This window comes from Podarcis vaucheri (genome assembly GCF_965113315.1).
Source record: "Podarcis vaucheri genome assembly, chromosome: 12".
NCBI lineage: Eukaryota > Metazoa > Chordata > Lepidosauria > Squamata > Lacertidae > Podarcis > Podarcis vaucheri.
Window position 1 is genome coordinate 42,709,073 of NC_138750.1, and position 16,129 is coordinate 42,725,201.

A 16,129-nucleotide genomic window follows, 5' to 3' on the forward strand; every position below is an offset into this window, starting at 1 on the left:
TCCCTGGGACATTGGCAAGTACTGCTCACTTGCTGCCCCCTAGTGACTGTTTTTCAGACATTTTAAAGATCCTTGTTTCCTTTTCATGGTTGGTTGTGTTTTTCTTACCCAGATTCTAGTGACCAGGCAGATTGACTGCTAGGTTTCTGCGGATGCTGGCACGCACAAACACACACACACACACACACACACACACACACACACACACACTTCATTTCAACTGAGAAAAAGGCAACAAATCAGATTTTTGAAACATTCAAATTGCTTTCAGATTTGATGTATTTTCTTCACTGGATGTTCTTAGCCTGTGCAGTCGTACATTGGTTTTTGAACAACTTGGTTCTCGAACATTTTGCCTCCTGAACACCGCTCACCCGGAAGTGAGTGTTCTGGTTTGTGAAGTATTTTTGGAAGCTGAACATCCAATGGGGCTTCAGCAGCTTCTGATTGGCTGCAGGAGCTTCCTGCAGCCAATCAGAAGCCGTGCTTTGGTTTTCGAACATTTTGGAAGTCGAACGGACTTTCGGACTGGATTCTGTTCGACTTCCAAGGTACAACTGTAATTCTGTAGTTTAGAATTAGTACTGGGGCAGATATTACATTTCTAAAGACTTCCCATTGTTTTTTTGGGGGGTGGGGTCATGTTTCGTTCAGCATGTTTAAGTGGGGACTCTGGAAAGATTGCAAGTTCTCCTTACTTGTGATTACAAATTTTGCACATAGCAGTTTCTTGCATCATGGAGCCTAATCCTACGCTACACTGCTAAGTGACACATGAGTATCTTATTTACAGTAGTTAGCTGCCTGAAGCCGCTTCCATGGATGTGAATAAAATTATTTTATTTTTAGCTAATACAGTGGTATCTCTGGATACAAACGGGATCTGTTCTGGAGCTCCGTTCGCATCTAGAAGCAAACGTAACTAGCGACGGCACGTCTGCGCACACGTGCGTCGCTTTTCGCCGCTTCTGCGCATGCGTGTGACGTCATTTTGAGCATCTGCGCATGCACAAGCGGCGAAACCCAGAAATAACGTGCTCCGTTACTTCCGGGTTGCTGCGGAGCGCAACTCGAACGAGCTCAACCCGAAGCACATTCAACCCGAGGTATGACTGTATATTAATGAATCCTCACATCTAGTTTTAGCTAGGATTGCTGATAAATGAATTTCCCTGTAGCCCAGACAGGTGTGTTGAGCAAATCTGTCATCTGTTGACATACTTTTCTTAAATATGCTGTTCCTGTTCCTCATAACAGTTCTGTTCACTTGCGTTAAGAGGAAATATTTACATTACAATCCTATGCATGCCTCCTCTGAAGTTAATCCCTCTGAGTTCCCTGGTGAGTGTGACAGCAGCCTTTTCCCACCTGGTCCCCCTCCAGATGTTGCTGCCATCGTCCTTCACCATTGCTCATGCTGGCTGGGGCTGATGGGAGTTGTAGTCCAACGGCATCTAGAAGGCACCAGGTTGTCAAAGGCTGGTGTACAGGATCGCAGCCTTAGCCATTTTACTACAATATTTCTGTTTTAATTGTTGATTATAGAAAATCGTTTTTAGCAGGCAATGCTCTGAAAGCCAATGGACTGCTCTGACCATTTAATATGTAGTCTAAGAGTAGTTTAAAATACATATTTCTGCCTCTAACAGCCCTATAGCTTTAGTGATAATATAGATTTAACACACTGTAGCCTATTCACACAGCTGGAGAATCTTGAGGAAAATAATCATAGGCTGAAATCCTGCCTTGGAGTCAATCCCATCGAGCATAGTGGGGCTTAATTCTGAGCAAATATGTATGTTTACAACTGCACTGTGGAATATAAATCATATAGATATATTCATTATCGGAATTGTTTATACTGTCAAAGACTTAATCAGAACACAAAGCAAAAATAGCATAAAGCAGGAAGAATAGCCCATATATATTTTGGGGGCTTTGGGCTGTCTCATTTGGTATGTTTCATATATGTTAATAAAAGAAATGTGATTTATTGTTTTTGGAAAATGTACTTTAGCAGAGATTTGCAATTGTATATTCACATCAGCCCTATGAGCTCCATCATTATTAATGTAAAGAGCTTCACAGCTGCCACATACCGTATTGGCCTGAATATAAGCCACACTTTCCCCCCATATTCCGACCGTGAAAAGTTAAAGTGCGGCTTAAATTCATGACAGTACAAAAGTTAGCTTTTAAGATATTGCTGCTGAAACAGACATATGGTAAAACAGAACCAAAAAATGTTTTCTTGCTGATTTGCGAGCTTAAAATTGTTCATTTGCCATTTATGGGTGTGAGTGCCTGCAGAATTGTAGCCATTGTATAGAGATTTGCGATTTTAGCAATTGTACAGTAACTTTTACAGGCTTGCAAGATCAAAGCCTTAAATTGGCTCGGAGTTACAATTATACCAAATGCAGCAATTTTCAAACTGTAACCCAATTTTAAGGGAGCGGCTTATATTTGGGTATTGTCTTTTTTTCTCCCCCCTCCCTTGAATTTTAAAGGTGCAGCTTATTTGCAGGTGTGAATTATATTTGGGATAATACAGTATACAAAAATTAGGACGGTATCCCAGGTGCTGAGAATGGCTTTTGTCCCTAGTGTTGCCTGTCCACAAAGTCAGGGTTCAATTCTTGTTCTCGCTTTTCCAGTGAGCTGGAAAGTTTTGTTGAAGATCTGAAGAAGGAATCTCTTACAGCCAATAGGATTGTTACACTGAAAGATGTTGAAGATGGGGCTTTTCTCCTACGGCAGGTTGGAGAGGCTGTCGCCACCCTCAAAGGTGACTTCCTTGCTTTATTATTTTATTTGTTAAATTTGTAAAACCACCCTTCATCCATAGATCTCAGGGCCGCTTATGTAGACCATTTGGAGATTTTCTCCACCTCCGCCTCCCCCAATTTTTATTTTGGGATGTGTGTGTGGGGGGGGGGTGATAATTAGGCCCATGTTGGTCTTCCTTTCTGTCTTAAAAATGCTGTATGACTCTTTGCTTTTGCAGGTGAATTTCCAACACTGCAGAATAAAATGCGGGCCATTCTCCGCATCGAGGTGGAAGCTGTGAGATTTTTAAAGGAGGAACCTCATAAACTAGACATCCTACTGAAGAGAGTTCGCAGCATGACCGATATCCTCACCACCCTCCGGAGGTGATATGTTTTATTCTTCTGTTTCTTTCTTTCTTCTTCTTTTTACATTATTCTGGACAGGTCATTGGCCGGATGCCATTACAAATTATATAATTGTTTTATATACGTACCTATGTTTCTATTGTTGATGTTTTCATGTTTCACAGGAAGTGATTCATGAATGGAATGGAACGGTGTGAGTGAGTGAGTGAGTGAGTGAGTGAATCAATCAATCAATCAATCAATCAATCAGGAAAGGGCGGGGTTTTCTCTTATCCTCCTCCTTCCTTTTTGTTCTACAGCCCAAAGAGTTCAGATGAAGAGTCTAAGCCTCCCAGTCCTCCTTACCCTAGTAGTTCCCATCGAATTCAATAGGTCTCACTTCTGAGTAGATATGGTTAGGCTTCTTGTACTGTAGGCGTGTGAGATGGGCCTGATGTCAGGGTTTGGCACCAATCTACACAACAGGTGCCTGTGGACCGATAAGAGTGCTCAGTGGTGGAGGTGCCATCAGGACTGGACTTTGTGGCAGAAGTCTAGGACCTCACTCCTGGGGCCCAACAAATGCAGCAGTGTTGCATTGCCACATTCGAAGAATTACCCCTAGAAGATAGTTAAGTCCAGAGTCTAAAAATTATCTGCCTGCCCCACAGCTCAAGCAGCCCTGCTGGTTTTCACACAGCTGGCTCCCATGTATGAGAAAGGATATATTATGCTTAGCTTTTATGCCCTGTCAACACAACAATGAGAAACCCTTTTCAGTCCGGCGGCTGTATTCCTTATTTGACAACTTCTGAGAGCTTCCTGCCAGTAGTGAGCAGTGCTAGAGATATAAACGAGCATGGTGCCAAATGTGAATTTTACCTTTGGCGCTGTGGTCTAAAACCACAGAGCCTAGGGCTTGCTGATCAGAAGGTCAGCGGTTTGAATCCCTGCGACGGGGTGAGCTCCCATTGCTCGGTCCCTGCTCCTGCCAACCTAGCAGTTTGAAAGCACGCAAAAGTGCAAGTAGATGATAGGTACCACTCCGGTGGGAAGGTAAACGGCATTTCCGTGCACTGCTCTGGTTTCGCCAGAAGCGGCTTGTCATGCTGGCCACATGACCCGGAAGCTGTCTGCAGACAAATGCCGGCTCCCTCGGCCAGTAAAGCGAGATGAGCGCCGCAACCCCAGAGTCGTCCGCGACTTGGCTTAACAGTCAGGGGTCCCTTTACCTTTACAGTAGGTTTGATTCTGCACACACTTAACATGCTGTTCTCTAACCAGAAAAGGGAGACATCATCAGAGTTCAAGGCCACTTCTCAGGTAGGAAAAAATGTGTGCAAGGCTGGACTAGTGAGGGGTACGGACTGGCCAGACAGAAGGCTGCATTTGAGCCCGAAGCATGAGATTTTCCACCCCTATTATAAAGGCAGTATCACTTTCATACGGAAAATCACTAGAGGGAGCCCTTTCTTCAATAGAGAAACAAGAAAGTCCTAGCTATATATATACTTCACCGTGTGACTGTCTTCCTCTTATAGGCATGTTACCGACGGGCTGCTGAAAGGTGTGGATCCCTCACAGGCGGCCCAGTACAATGCCATGGAGAAAGCAACGGCGGCAGAAGTTCTGAAAAAACAGGACGACGCTGCAAAGAGCCCCGCTTCCCCAAAGCAAAAGGTTGGCGACCCCTCAGCCGAACTGTCTGTCAGGTCAGAGGTGATCCCTGTCTCGAGCATGACCGTCCACCATGCACAAAGCTCCCCGGTGGTCATGCATCAGTCTCAGCACTCAACAACACTGGTCAGCAATGCCCCAAATTCTCCCGTGGCCAACAGCCCCTCGGCAGGTTCATCCGCATCACGCCACCTGATGCCTGCCATGCCAGAGTCTGCTGCAGCAGCAGCAGCCACAGTGACAGCGACCGCCCAGCAAACGCAGGCACCTCAGTCGCCCCAAGTTAATGGCTCCACCATGCAAAGCCTTTTTATCGAGGAACTTCACAGCGCCAGTACCAGGAACAGAGCTCTGTCAATTGAGGTACACGTGGTGCATGTTATGGCAGGGAGGGTTTCGGGTGCTATGGGCCATCTAAGAACGAGGCAGGAGAACTCTGGGCTGTCTTTTTGGACGCTATAGGAGTCCTGTTTCTCGAGTGCCAAACTTGGCATGGCATTAATAAATGTCTTTTTGCAAAGATGGCTGGCAGAACTCGGAGCACCTCTGCGTATCTGATTCATCTAAAAGTTTACAAATAAAAAATTTAAATACAGAGTGAAGCCCAAACTGATTTCAAAACATTCCCCTCTGTGTGTGTGTGTGTTTCTTCTTAGAAAGCAGAGAAGAAATGGGAAGAGAAAAGGCAGAACCTCGATCACTACAATGGAAAAGAATTTGAAAAACTCCTCGAAGAAGCACAAGCCAATATCATGAAATCAATCCCAAACCTTGAGATGCCTCAAGCCACAGGCTCGCCGAAAGCTGATGCAGCCGAAAAAATAGAAGTCTGTGGTAAGGCTTAGTGCATTCCAATAAGATAGATGGGTGGAGCTTCGCTGCTGGACTCTCTTTTAAATGAGAAAGAAAACAGTAACTATTGACTTCCGAGCTCCAAGTCTTAGAGAAAACATATTGGTGGGAATGTAGGCCCTACTTGCTGGTAAGTGGAAGGTGCATAACTCAGTGGTAGGGCACCTGCATGCAGAAAGGCTCCTGGCATCTTCAGGTAGGGCTGGGAAAGAGGATCTGCATGGAACTCTGGAGTGTCTCTGCCTGCCAGTGTAGTTGATAATGAGCTAGATGGACCCAATAGTCCAACTCATTCCTTCCTGTGTCCTTATAAGCAGCCTCTACCCTATAAGCAGAGGTGGCCAACCCCCAAGAGGCTGCAATCTACTCACAGAGTTAAGAATGGTCAGTGATCTACCCCCTTTTTTGGGGTTCAGGTCTAAGTTGTTGAGGTTTTTTTTAAAGGAAAACCCTGTTTTTTGGGGTTCAGGTCCTTTTTTAGGGGAGCAAAATTTCTTTGGGGGGAGCCAGTGATCTACCACAGATGTTCAGTGATCTACCAGTAGATCTACATGTTGGACTTGCCTGCTATAAAGCAATACCTTACAAAGCAATTTTAGGCACAGTGCAACCAAGGATCTGGCACTTTCAGGCCCCATTGATCAATGTTCTGTTCAAGAGGGTTTCTACACTGAGCATCAAACATATTCTTAATTGGAAATTTGAGCAGCACGTTAAATCTCTCCCATCAAACATAAGTGGATTACCATGTTGGTTAACTTTAGGGTGGCAGGCCATGTTTTTAAAACCACTGCACCTTGAATTTTCAGAAGAGGCTCCTAACCCAGAGCAGGAGACCGAAAAGCCAGTGAAGTCTCCACCTCCTCCGCCTCCGCGTCGCAGTTATCTGATAGGATCTGGACTAAGCACAAGACTGGGAGAAGTCAGTTACGTGGCCAGGAAAGACAGCACTTTGGTCAAGGTTTGGTGATTGAGGCAATTGAAGCAAAATTAGATACAGTACCCAGAACAGGAAGAGCTTCTGGGCAAGACAGTGTCTTTCTTACTTAAGTTGCCAATGGGGTGTGGTGTGGGGTGGAGGTTTGTGACCCAAACGGGCATCGAAGGAAGTCTCTCAGGAAATGCATTTCATACAGTAGGCTCTGCCCAGCCCTGCCTTTATGGGAATCATCCTCCCTGTATTCTTATTTATAATAACATGAGGCAGATTAGAAGCTGTGTTCATTCTATGCATGTTCAAGAATTTGCAAATAATCTTCAAGAAGCCAAATATTTAACACAGATTGACAAAATCGATGAGAACAGTTCCATAGAAACCTTTCTAGTGAGTTCTTCTCTGCTTGCTTTATCCATCTGTTTGTTTCATTATCTCCCCCAGCCGCCCAAGGAGATACATTAAAATCTTTCCATCACATAGCATGGCATGGTCTTAGGCTGCCAAATCTAAATGTGATAATTGGCGTTGAATTTCTTCTGGAGGATGGGATGGGATGATGCTTCCCATTCAGAAAACTAAAGAAAATGTAATAGAGGGGAGTATTTCATTTTGTTGGTGTCACGCTAATGGTCGAATTGCTTAAATATTAGTTTTTTTTTAAATTGTTTGTTATACTACTTAGGAAAGCAGTGAAGATGCTGCTCAAGGAGCACAGCCAAAAGTCCCTAAGGAAGACCATGCCTCTCCTCAACCCCTGGGCACAATTCCACCTGCAAAGGAGGAGGAGGAGGAGGACGGAGACAGAATAATGGCAGAATTACAGGTATGATGAGGCTGGACCTGCAGAGAGATGTTCCTTGGATAGCATTCGCTTCTGGTCTTTGGACCCAGAGCACAATTCCAAGGGAATTAAGTCCCACTTAAGTGAATGGGCAAGTGAGCTCCTTCAGGAAATACACATTGCCGCTCATTGCTGCAGCCTGTGTCAAGATATGGTCTCAGGTGTAAGTAAATGGGATAAGAGGGGGAAAGCTTATTTCTATGCCTTTCTGGTGCACACATCCATTTCATATACAGGTACAACTTGGTTCAGGTCAGGAAAAACTGGATCTGAAGGAGGATTTGAATATTCGTGGCCATAAACAGGCCCAAAGATCAGAGTTCGATTCCAGTGGTTTGAACTCTGGATCCTATTGTCAGCAAGAAAGTATTCAGAACTTGCCTAAGGGTTATCTAGCCTGCTCGTTCATTGTAACATAGGAATGGTTTCTCTGTGACCTTGCTGAAGTCTAGGGGCGCAATCTAACAACTGTCAGTCACAATCAAGTCCCCTTCTGTTGCTCTTGAGAGCTGTGACTGACTTGGGCTAGATTGTGTTGCTTACTATGCAATTGGTATTGACTACATATTTGACGTGCACTTTGGGGGCACTCTTCGTGCCAGAGTCTGTGGAAGACAAAACTATTCGTTATATTAAAATAATATCTCCACTGGCTCTCACATCTGTCAGTGATTCCAATAAGGAGGTGAACACATAGATGGTTATCAAGCTTCAACAAATCTTCTCATGGGGCTCACTATAATGGCAGGCCCTCCTTGCTGTGGCAAACTAATGAGGTAATAATGTTCTGGGGGTGCTTTTATTTTTACCGTTGGTCACAACATGCTCTTATTCAAAAGGTGTAGAATTCTTGTTATAAAGAACTAGCAGCTGTAGATTCCAGCTCTAAAACAAGGCTGGGGGAGTGCAGTGTGGAGCTTGATTCTCTTTCAGTAACTTTTTTGCAGCCTGTAACATTTCAAACAATTAGTGTGGACTGGAAGAGAGAGAAACCATTATTGAATTTATAACTTTGTATGCCACATAAAGATCTCCGGGTAACATTAGCTGTGGCATAATTGTCAGGTTAAAGGTTTGTTTTAAATAAACCCGCATGACATGAGGCATGTAGTTTCATCAGCCAATGCATATAGTATTGCTGTGCTGTCATTTTGAGACAGGGCTTCACAGCTGGCCTGTAGGAACTAACCCTTAGCTTTTCAGCCTAGACATAATTTCTGAGCCCCTGTTGTTGATATAGCCTTGCTTGATCAGAGCTGGTCCTGAAGAAGCTCAGAGGGAAAAAGCAAGCAAGCAAACTCTTGACTGGAATGGCTCAAGGAAGTGACTTGGCTCTTGATTGGAAAAGGTCTTCCGATAACCTGCCATGTTTTAACTCTCTAGGCTTTCCAGAAGTGCTCTTACATGGATGTAAACTCAAACAGCCATGTTGAACAGTCCCGAAATGACACTCACACAAAAGATGCAAGGCCTGTGGCCTTAATACATCCCAAGGAGAAGAAGGTAACAGTGGCATTTGAGTTCTGCCACATCCTCTTGGCCTCACCTTCTTCCCTTGCTTCCAAACTAACCCTGTGCCTTGTGCTCTCTTTCTCTCTCTCTTTGTGCTGTGTTGGCTGTGTTTTCATGTATCTAGATTTGTGACCCGTCTTAGCACCAAGGTTCTCAAGATGCTACTTTAGGAAAACAGAATTAATATGTGGTGAATGACGAAATGTTTAAGTGACTCAACACAAATCTTAGGATTACCTCTGTTGTACAGTGGGGTACAAATGCTCTTAAGATCTGAAGCTTAGGCATTTTTATTTTTAAATTTTCTATCACACCTAATTTTCCCGGGGAACTCAAGGTGGCTAACAAATGTGTAGCAGAATAGAAAACAGGTATCAATCCCCAAAACCAACCAACTGTGCAATCAAAATTCTAATGTAAACCTGAAATAAATTTTAACCATTCTAACACGAACATCACCTAAGGTTCTCTTCTTGAGACCAAAGAAAGGATACAGTGTTTAAACATACAGTCATACCTCATGTTGTGTCCGCTTCAGGTTACATCTTTTCAAGTTGTGTCCCGCGGCAAGCCTGGAAGTACTGGAATGGTTACTTCCAGGTTTTGCTGCTAAATCGCGCTCCGTGCATGCACAGGCGCGGCGCTTCTGGATGTGAACGCTTTGAGTTGTGGGCATGCCTCCAGGACGGATTACGTCCGTAACTCAAGGTTCCACTGTAGTGATCTGAGTGTCTGTAAGATGCAGTGTTTTAATTTGGCTCTGAGAATACTAAGCTAAGAAAATTGAAATAAAGTAGTGTCCATTTTGCTGCAGACCAGTGAAAAACTGCAATCCTACGTACACTTACTGGAGAGTAAGCTGCACTGACCACAGCGGAACAGTTCCTGAGTAAACACAGTATTGCTTTGAAAGTTTGCTTTATAATAAGAGGAGCAGTAGCTGGAATACATATGATAACACCAACTGGGGAAAGCAATTACACGTTTCAATATTGCTTTCAACGCAATAGCGCTAAAGCTCCAGGCAGGCAAACTGTTACACAAAGCAGATTCCTTTCTAATTTTTGCATTCATGGTTAGGGGACTTTTGGGGTGGCATTAATACATGCTTAGGAATTCTGAGATGGGCTATAACTGAAGTAGAATCAGGTGGAACTAAGATGCTGCACCTGAAGAAAAATATAACTCCCATTTGTTCAACTCCCTGTTCCAGGGAACAAAGCCATCTTTTCCTTCCCTAGCAAAGATAAACACAATCCAGACCATAGAATATCTCAGGCAGGGAGAAGGTGCCAAACCGGGGGGAAACTCATAATAGTATGACTATACTATAGACCAGACTAGATAAGGAGGTACTCATACAATCATAGACTTGTGGACCTGGAAAGGACGACGAGGGTCAAGCCCCTGCAATAGCAGGAATCTTTTGCCCATAGTGTAGTTTGAACCCGCAACCCTGAGATTAAGAGTCTCATGCTCTACTGACTGAGCTATTCTGGAGGGCAGCTTTGTATAGGTACACTCAACACCTCTAACTTGGCATACTCAAGGCAGCATTCAATGTTGGCTTCCCGATTTCCTGCAACTGGCGAGATGAAACACGCAGTGAGCCATCTCTCTCATGTGCCCTGAACGGCATGTAGCCCTTTGCTAGCTTTAAATAATAATACTGAATAGCCTTTTGACCCTAGAAGCCAGAATATTTCCAACAACACATGAAACACTTCATGCCAATTGTCCATGTAATGCCACCTACATCTTTGGCTCTTTTTGACTTCTGCTTGGTTTGCATGAAACCTTTTTCACCTTTTCTCCTGGATCCTTAGGAGGGGTTATGGTTTCCTTGACGTGCTAACAAACTACATATGCATGGGTGGGAGAAAGTTTTAAGTTGCCTCTTGTACAATGATAGTTGTCTTCCAAACTCTTGTACTGTGCTATGTTTTTAAAAAAAGACACCTGTGTTGAAAAACAAGTAGTTAATTTGCACTTGTGATGGCTTTAGTGTGACAGGATAGTAATTCTGATTCTGGAGACTGATACAGTTGGTGTATCAATGGACAGGGCTGCGACATGGAGGCTCAGCAAGGTTGGCCATTTGCTGGGGGCCTCCTAAAGAGAGCCCCATGGATCTGCTACACTTACTTATTGGGGGGCAGAGCCTGGAAGCTGCCTTGCCCAAGAGCATTCCAAAAACTGCAGCAGATCTTGCCATTAGACTATGATTGTTATCTAATGTGGATGGAAAATCCTATATTCTCAAATTATGTGACTATACCTTTTTCGTTGTGGTCCAGCAACAATTTTGCTTGAAGTTGTTTCTGCTACGAACAGACTAAAACTGTAGTCTACCAATGGAAGCAGCTGTTTCCAGGCTTACTCTTTTGACTCTATATCTCATCATTGCACATCCCTTTGTAGCCCTGCTGGTCACAGTAACAAGTTGGGAGCACCTTTTTACTGAACTAGCAATAATGCATTTGAAATGCAAAGGCAAGATCTCTCCCGCAGCCAGTCACTTTTGGAGCCGTTTTTGCAAACCAGGAGTCATAAATGCACCTCAATACACATGAGGACCGTTGTAGTGTTGCAAGTAGATGCTGGAGCTAACCAGGATGTGGGTGTGGGTGTGTGTGCAGGGGGAAAGGGCTCTTGCAGCAGTCCCTGCTGCCAAAATGCATAAGCTGTGCCAGCAGACTTACTTAATCCATTTTCAGCAGAAACAGACACCGTTGTACCTCGCAGTGGGAGGTACAACTTCTTTTCCCAGGGTGCTGCCTCTTCAACCACACCCGGTATTTTGACCTCTTGCTTTTCTCCATTCCTATAAAATAAGGTATTGACTGTGCACATATAAATCCACTTTCGTATCAGTTGCGACATTCAACATCAGCAGAGACTGAGGATGAGGGGTAGAAAACGCCACCAGCAATATTCTTGCCACCATCTAATCTAATACCAGGTTTGAATGTGATTGTTTTGCAAGACTTCCTTGCAAGCCACTCTTGAGAGCCTCTTGGGTTAGAAAGAAAAATGTAGCTCTTCTAAATAAACAAGCTCCGAAAGCTATTTACCGTAGGCACCCTGTGTTATTTGGGTAGCACAATCAAGTGCCAAGGGATGCCTTGCTGGGCCTCTGCCTTGCCCTGGGGGCTCTCCCTAGGCCATGCCCCTCTTTGCCCCTGCTCCACAGCCTCCTCCAGTTCTTCTGCCTGGCTGACCTGTGTCCTTGAACTCTAACCATACCCATGGATGAGTGTACACATAAAAACCTCTGGCTTTTGTGTGGCTGGACCATAACCTACTGTACCAAGATAAGAGAGTCACTTCCGTTGCCCCACCTTCCACTTAGATGTGACCCCTGAAAGGTTGCTCACTGGAGAATGCAGCCCTCCAGCTGGAGAAAAACAAAAACCCCACCCGGTAATCAATTGTAATGGTTATACCAGAGGAAGAGGCCTTTCTGAGCTAGCCAGCTTGGAGAACTGGCTTAAATGTTAGCAGTCAGCATTCTAGTCCAAATGGTGCGGTCACTGTTTCCTAACAAAGTTTAGTCCAACAGCCTAAATGAAAGGTTTCTGTTTCATACAAAACAACCGTTGAAAGGGAGGAATATAATCAAGATGGCACAAATGTTGTACAGGATGTAAAGTCTATGGAGGGGTTGCTTAAAGGACTCATTCTAGAACCCGTGTTGTCTGCCTGCATAGTTTTGTGTGTAATACAAAGTTCTACCAGATTTGGAGTAAACCCCTGGAAGAGGTGCAAAAATCCGCTGAAGACCATGAAAATGGCTCTGCATTGATGTAGAAAGTGGCCCGTTCACATTATCTGTACTTTATCTGATGATGTGCTAAATAATTGGGGGGAAATAGTCCCAGCCTTAAAAAAAAAAGTTGTATCCCTCAGTAACTAAGTAATGCAACTCTTCCCCCTAGGTGTATGGGGAGGCAACAAAAGATAGTGACCATCCCAAGCACCAGACAGAAGAGATGGTCTCGGATGCTCCCAGCATTGCTGAAAACTCTGCCTTCAGCAAAGATTTGCTTTTGGAGAATAAGGAGTATGCACAAACAAATTCTCTTAAGCTGAAAACAAACTGCTCCATTGTGTTAGACAATGAAAGGAAGACGGGGCCAGAAGAAGCACAATGTCCAACAGTTGAAACTGGAAGACAAAGGTCAGCCAATGCTGCACTTAGAGAGACTGGTCATGGTTTGCCCCAGAAGGAGCCTCTCAGTGATGCAGGGGCACCTCCTGTCAGTCAAACAGACTCATACACTCAGGAGGCTTCTCCTAAGTCTCCAGAGGAACAAGAAATGTCTGCTGGGGCCTATAATCAAGTTGTGCTGAGGCATAAAGCACCTAGAAATGTTACCTTAAATAGTATGGATGAGGTAGAGTCACCAACTAGCTCTCCAAGTGATGAAAGTCCACCATCAGAGAACATTGCTTTCATGATTACCAAAACAGCAGTCCAGTTTCTGTCCAGTGGAGAGGTCCACGATATAGTCAACAGGCAGGGAGAGGATGTGCAGACTGTGAACATTGATTCCAGAAGGGAAGCAACATCCCAACAAGGGACGCTAGAGAACCGTGAAAGTGAAGATCCCGTGGTCTGCTTGGACAAAAAGCCGGTAATCATTATTTTTGATGAGCCAATGGACATCCGATCAGCTTATAAAAGACTTTCAACAATATTTGAGGAATGTGATGAAGAGCTGGAAAAAATGATGACAGAAGAGAAGATAGAGGAAGAGGAGGAGGAGGAGGAAGAAGAAGACCAAGAACCTGAGACACGTGGTGCCCGTAACATAGGAGTTACCAGTGCAGACAGTCCTAGGAGTCATGGGGCTGATGACGCAACAAGCGGCAGATTTGAGCAGGACTTCAGACAACGCTATCTGTCTAATTCAGCGACTCAAGCCAAACACCTTGAAGGGCAGGAAACAGATGAGATGGATCTCAGGAAATCTCCTTATATTTATGCGCCACATCCAGAGTCAAAGCTGGACATTCCTGATACAAAGAAGAAATTCAAGTTTAAATTCCCTAAAAAGCAGCTGGCTGCTCTTACGCAGGCAATCCGCACAGGGACTAAAACCGGCAAGAAAACTTTGCAAGTGGTTGTGTATGAAGAAGAGGAGGAGGAGGACGGCACTGTGAAACAGCACAAAGAGGCAAAAAGGTTTGAAATCCCGAGCAGTCGGCCCGATGACGCTTCAGGGAAGGAGGAGCCAAACCTAACTGTACAGACTTCTAGGACTGAAGAAATTAGAAAGAACACATACAGGACTCTGGACAGCCTGGAGCAGACTATTAAGCAACTGGAGAGCACTATTAGTGAGATGAGCCCCAAATCAGTTTCTGAAGCTCCAGCCCGATCGGAGGGAACTTCTGTCCCGGGCTTTTTCTCACCAAAAGAACCCCTAGCGCTGGAAGAGACTATTGCTGATGTTGAACCCCCCTCAATACCGTCAACTTCACGTAAGGTACTTTAGTATGAGAAATCACAACTCCAGCTGCTTTCTAAAACAAAATCTGCCGTAATAATCACCATTAAGCAAGAGGTGTCTTCTGATTGGTTTGCTTCCTTTCGGGTGGCTTGTTTGGTGCATCCATTAGGTGTCTAACAGCTAATAGATTTGTGTGTGGTTTCATTTTTTAAAAATAAAATAAAATCTCTCCTGCTGATTGGTGATGGGCAATCAAAGGAAGCTTGGTCAGCTGTGGGCGAATCAAAATACCTGGGACTGCCAGTTAAACGTAGGTTGATCTGTAGTTGAGCCTTTGACCTCCATTTTTGATTCCTGTAATTAACACCGGTGGTGTGCCTTGTGGTGTGGATCCTTTTGGTGCTTCCTGTGCATGTCTTGGGGGCTTTGCCTTCTCACTCAAAGCAGCTTTGGCCATGGTGCGTGAGCCTCCACCTTGCCCATGCACTGATGCTCACCCCACGTTTCCCTTATCTCTCTCCCCTTCCCCTTGGCACCCCAACCTTCCTCACAGGGTTCAACCAGCACTTCACAGACCAGCAGGATGCCAATCCCTGCAGCCGCAAAAAGTAGACAGCAAAGCAACGCAGACAAAACAAGCAAACCGCACAAGCTACAGGATCAACGCCAGTACAGACAGGTAGTTTTACCCTAAACCCAAAGCTTGGGTTGGACTTGAAAGCGGATTGTGTGTGTTTGGTAAATGTGTAAGTCAAGTGACCGACTTGGATGATACCAAATAATGGACTTTTGTCTTCCTGCTGAAATCTGGAATTGGAAATCCAGGGGAATGGGGGTGGGGCATGAAAATATTTAATGGTAGCATTGTCTCTCCCCCCACCCCATGCTTGCGCATGTCTGCAGTAAACCATCTCCTGCTTTTTTGAGTTTTGTTCCAGTACTCGGCTGCAGTTTCCTAAATGTCAGCGACAGGAACAGATGCCGTTTGAAGCATTTCAGATGACACTGTCAATACTAACTCCCTGTTTAACAGACCGCAGTGAGAGCCTATTAACCACCCACCAAAACGTTTCCACCCTCACCTAACAACCCTACAAGCATGGCCAATGTGGTGAACAGCCCAGTTTTTGTGGCGCCTTCCTTTCCCCACCCTCTTCTCCTGTCAACTTCTCCCACACTCTGTCCATCTTCTGTCCCATAGCTGAGGGAGGGGTGAAGGGGGAAGGAAGGAAGGAAGGAAGGAAGGAGGGAGGGAGGCCTCCCAGGTCCAGCGCATAGGTGCAAGATTTAGTGCCAGCTTCCGAGAGACTATATCCATTCTTCCTTTCTGCAAGCCTATTTTCCCATACAGCTCCTCTTTTTTTAATGTTTATTGTGTATGTTGACTTAAATTGTCTCCCACCATCTTTATTTATTTACAGGCTAATGGAAGTGCTAAAAGAGCTGGTGGGGACAGTAAGGCCACTTCCCTAACCTGTCTGCTTCAAAAATTCCAGCCTTTCCTTCCACCTCTGGGAAAAGTAGCTCTGTTTCTAGTGGTGATAGCACTAACCTTCTGAGCCCCCCTACTAAAGCCTCTGCCCCTTCTTCTAACCCTCTCAGTCCTCCAACAGGTCGCCCTCCTCATTCCGCTTCCCTAATCCCCTCTGTCTCGAATGGCTCCTTGAAGTTCCAGAGTCCCGCTCACACAGGTAAAGGTCACCATCCTCTTTCATTCTCAATACAGACTCAAAATGGC

General features: G+C 44.8%; 1 protein-coding gene across 4 annotated transcripts in view; it reads left to right on the forward strand.

Moving 5' to 3' along the window:
- Window positions 1–16,091, forward strand: part of KIAA1217 — a 174,768-nt gene extending 158,677 nt beyond the window's left edge. Inside the window, exons 11-20 of one of the 4 annotated variants that reach the window (XR_014212589.1) lie at window positions 2,658–2,788; window positions 3,008–3,155; window positions 4,658–5,156; window positions 5,450–5,627; window positions 6,455–6,606; window positions 7,265–7,405; window positions 8,807–8,926; window positions 12,874–14,422; window positions 14,945–15,070; window positions 15,813–15,956. Coding sequence is in view for 3 of the 4 variants with exons in the window: in XM_082193612.1 (XP_082049738.1) it covers window positions 2,658–2,788; window positions 3,008–3,155; window positions 4,658–5,156; window positions 5,450–5,627; window positions 6,455–6,606; window positions 7,265–7,405; window positions 8,807–8,926; window positions 12,874–14,427; window positions 14,945–15,070; window positions 15,813–15,950 (3,187 nt within the window). In the remaining variant the exon portion in view is untranslated. Of the gene's footprint in view, window positions 1–2,657; window positions 2,789–3,007; window positions 3,156–4,657; window positions 5,157–5,449; window positions 5,628–6,454; window positions 6,607–7,264; window positions 7,406–8,806; window positions 8,927–12,873; window positions 14,428–14,944; window positions 15,612–15,812 lie in introns of those variants that run through there. The other 3 variants (XM_082193612.1, XM_082193613.1, XM_082193614.1) reach the window with 3 other exon arrangements.
- Window positions 16,092–16,129: the final 38 nt, after the last annotated feature.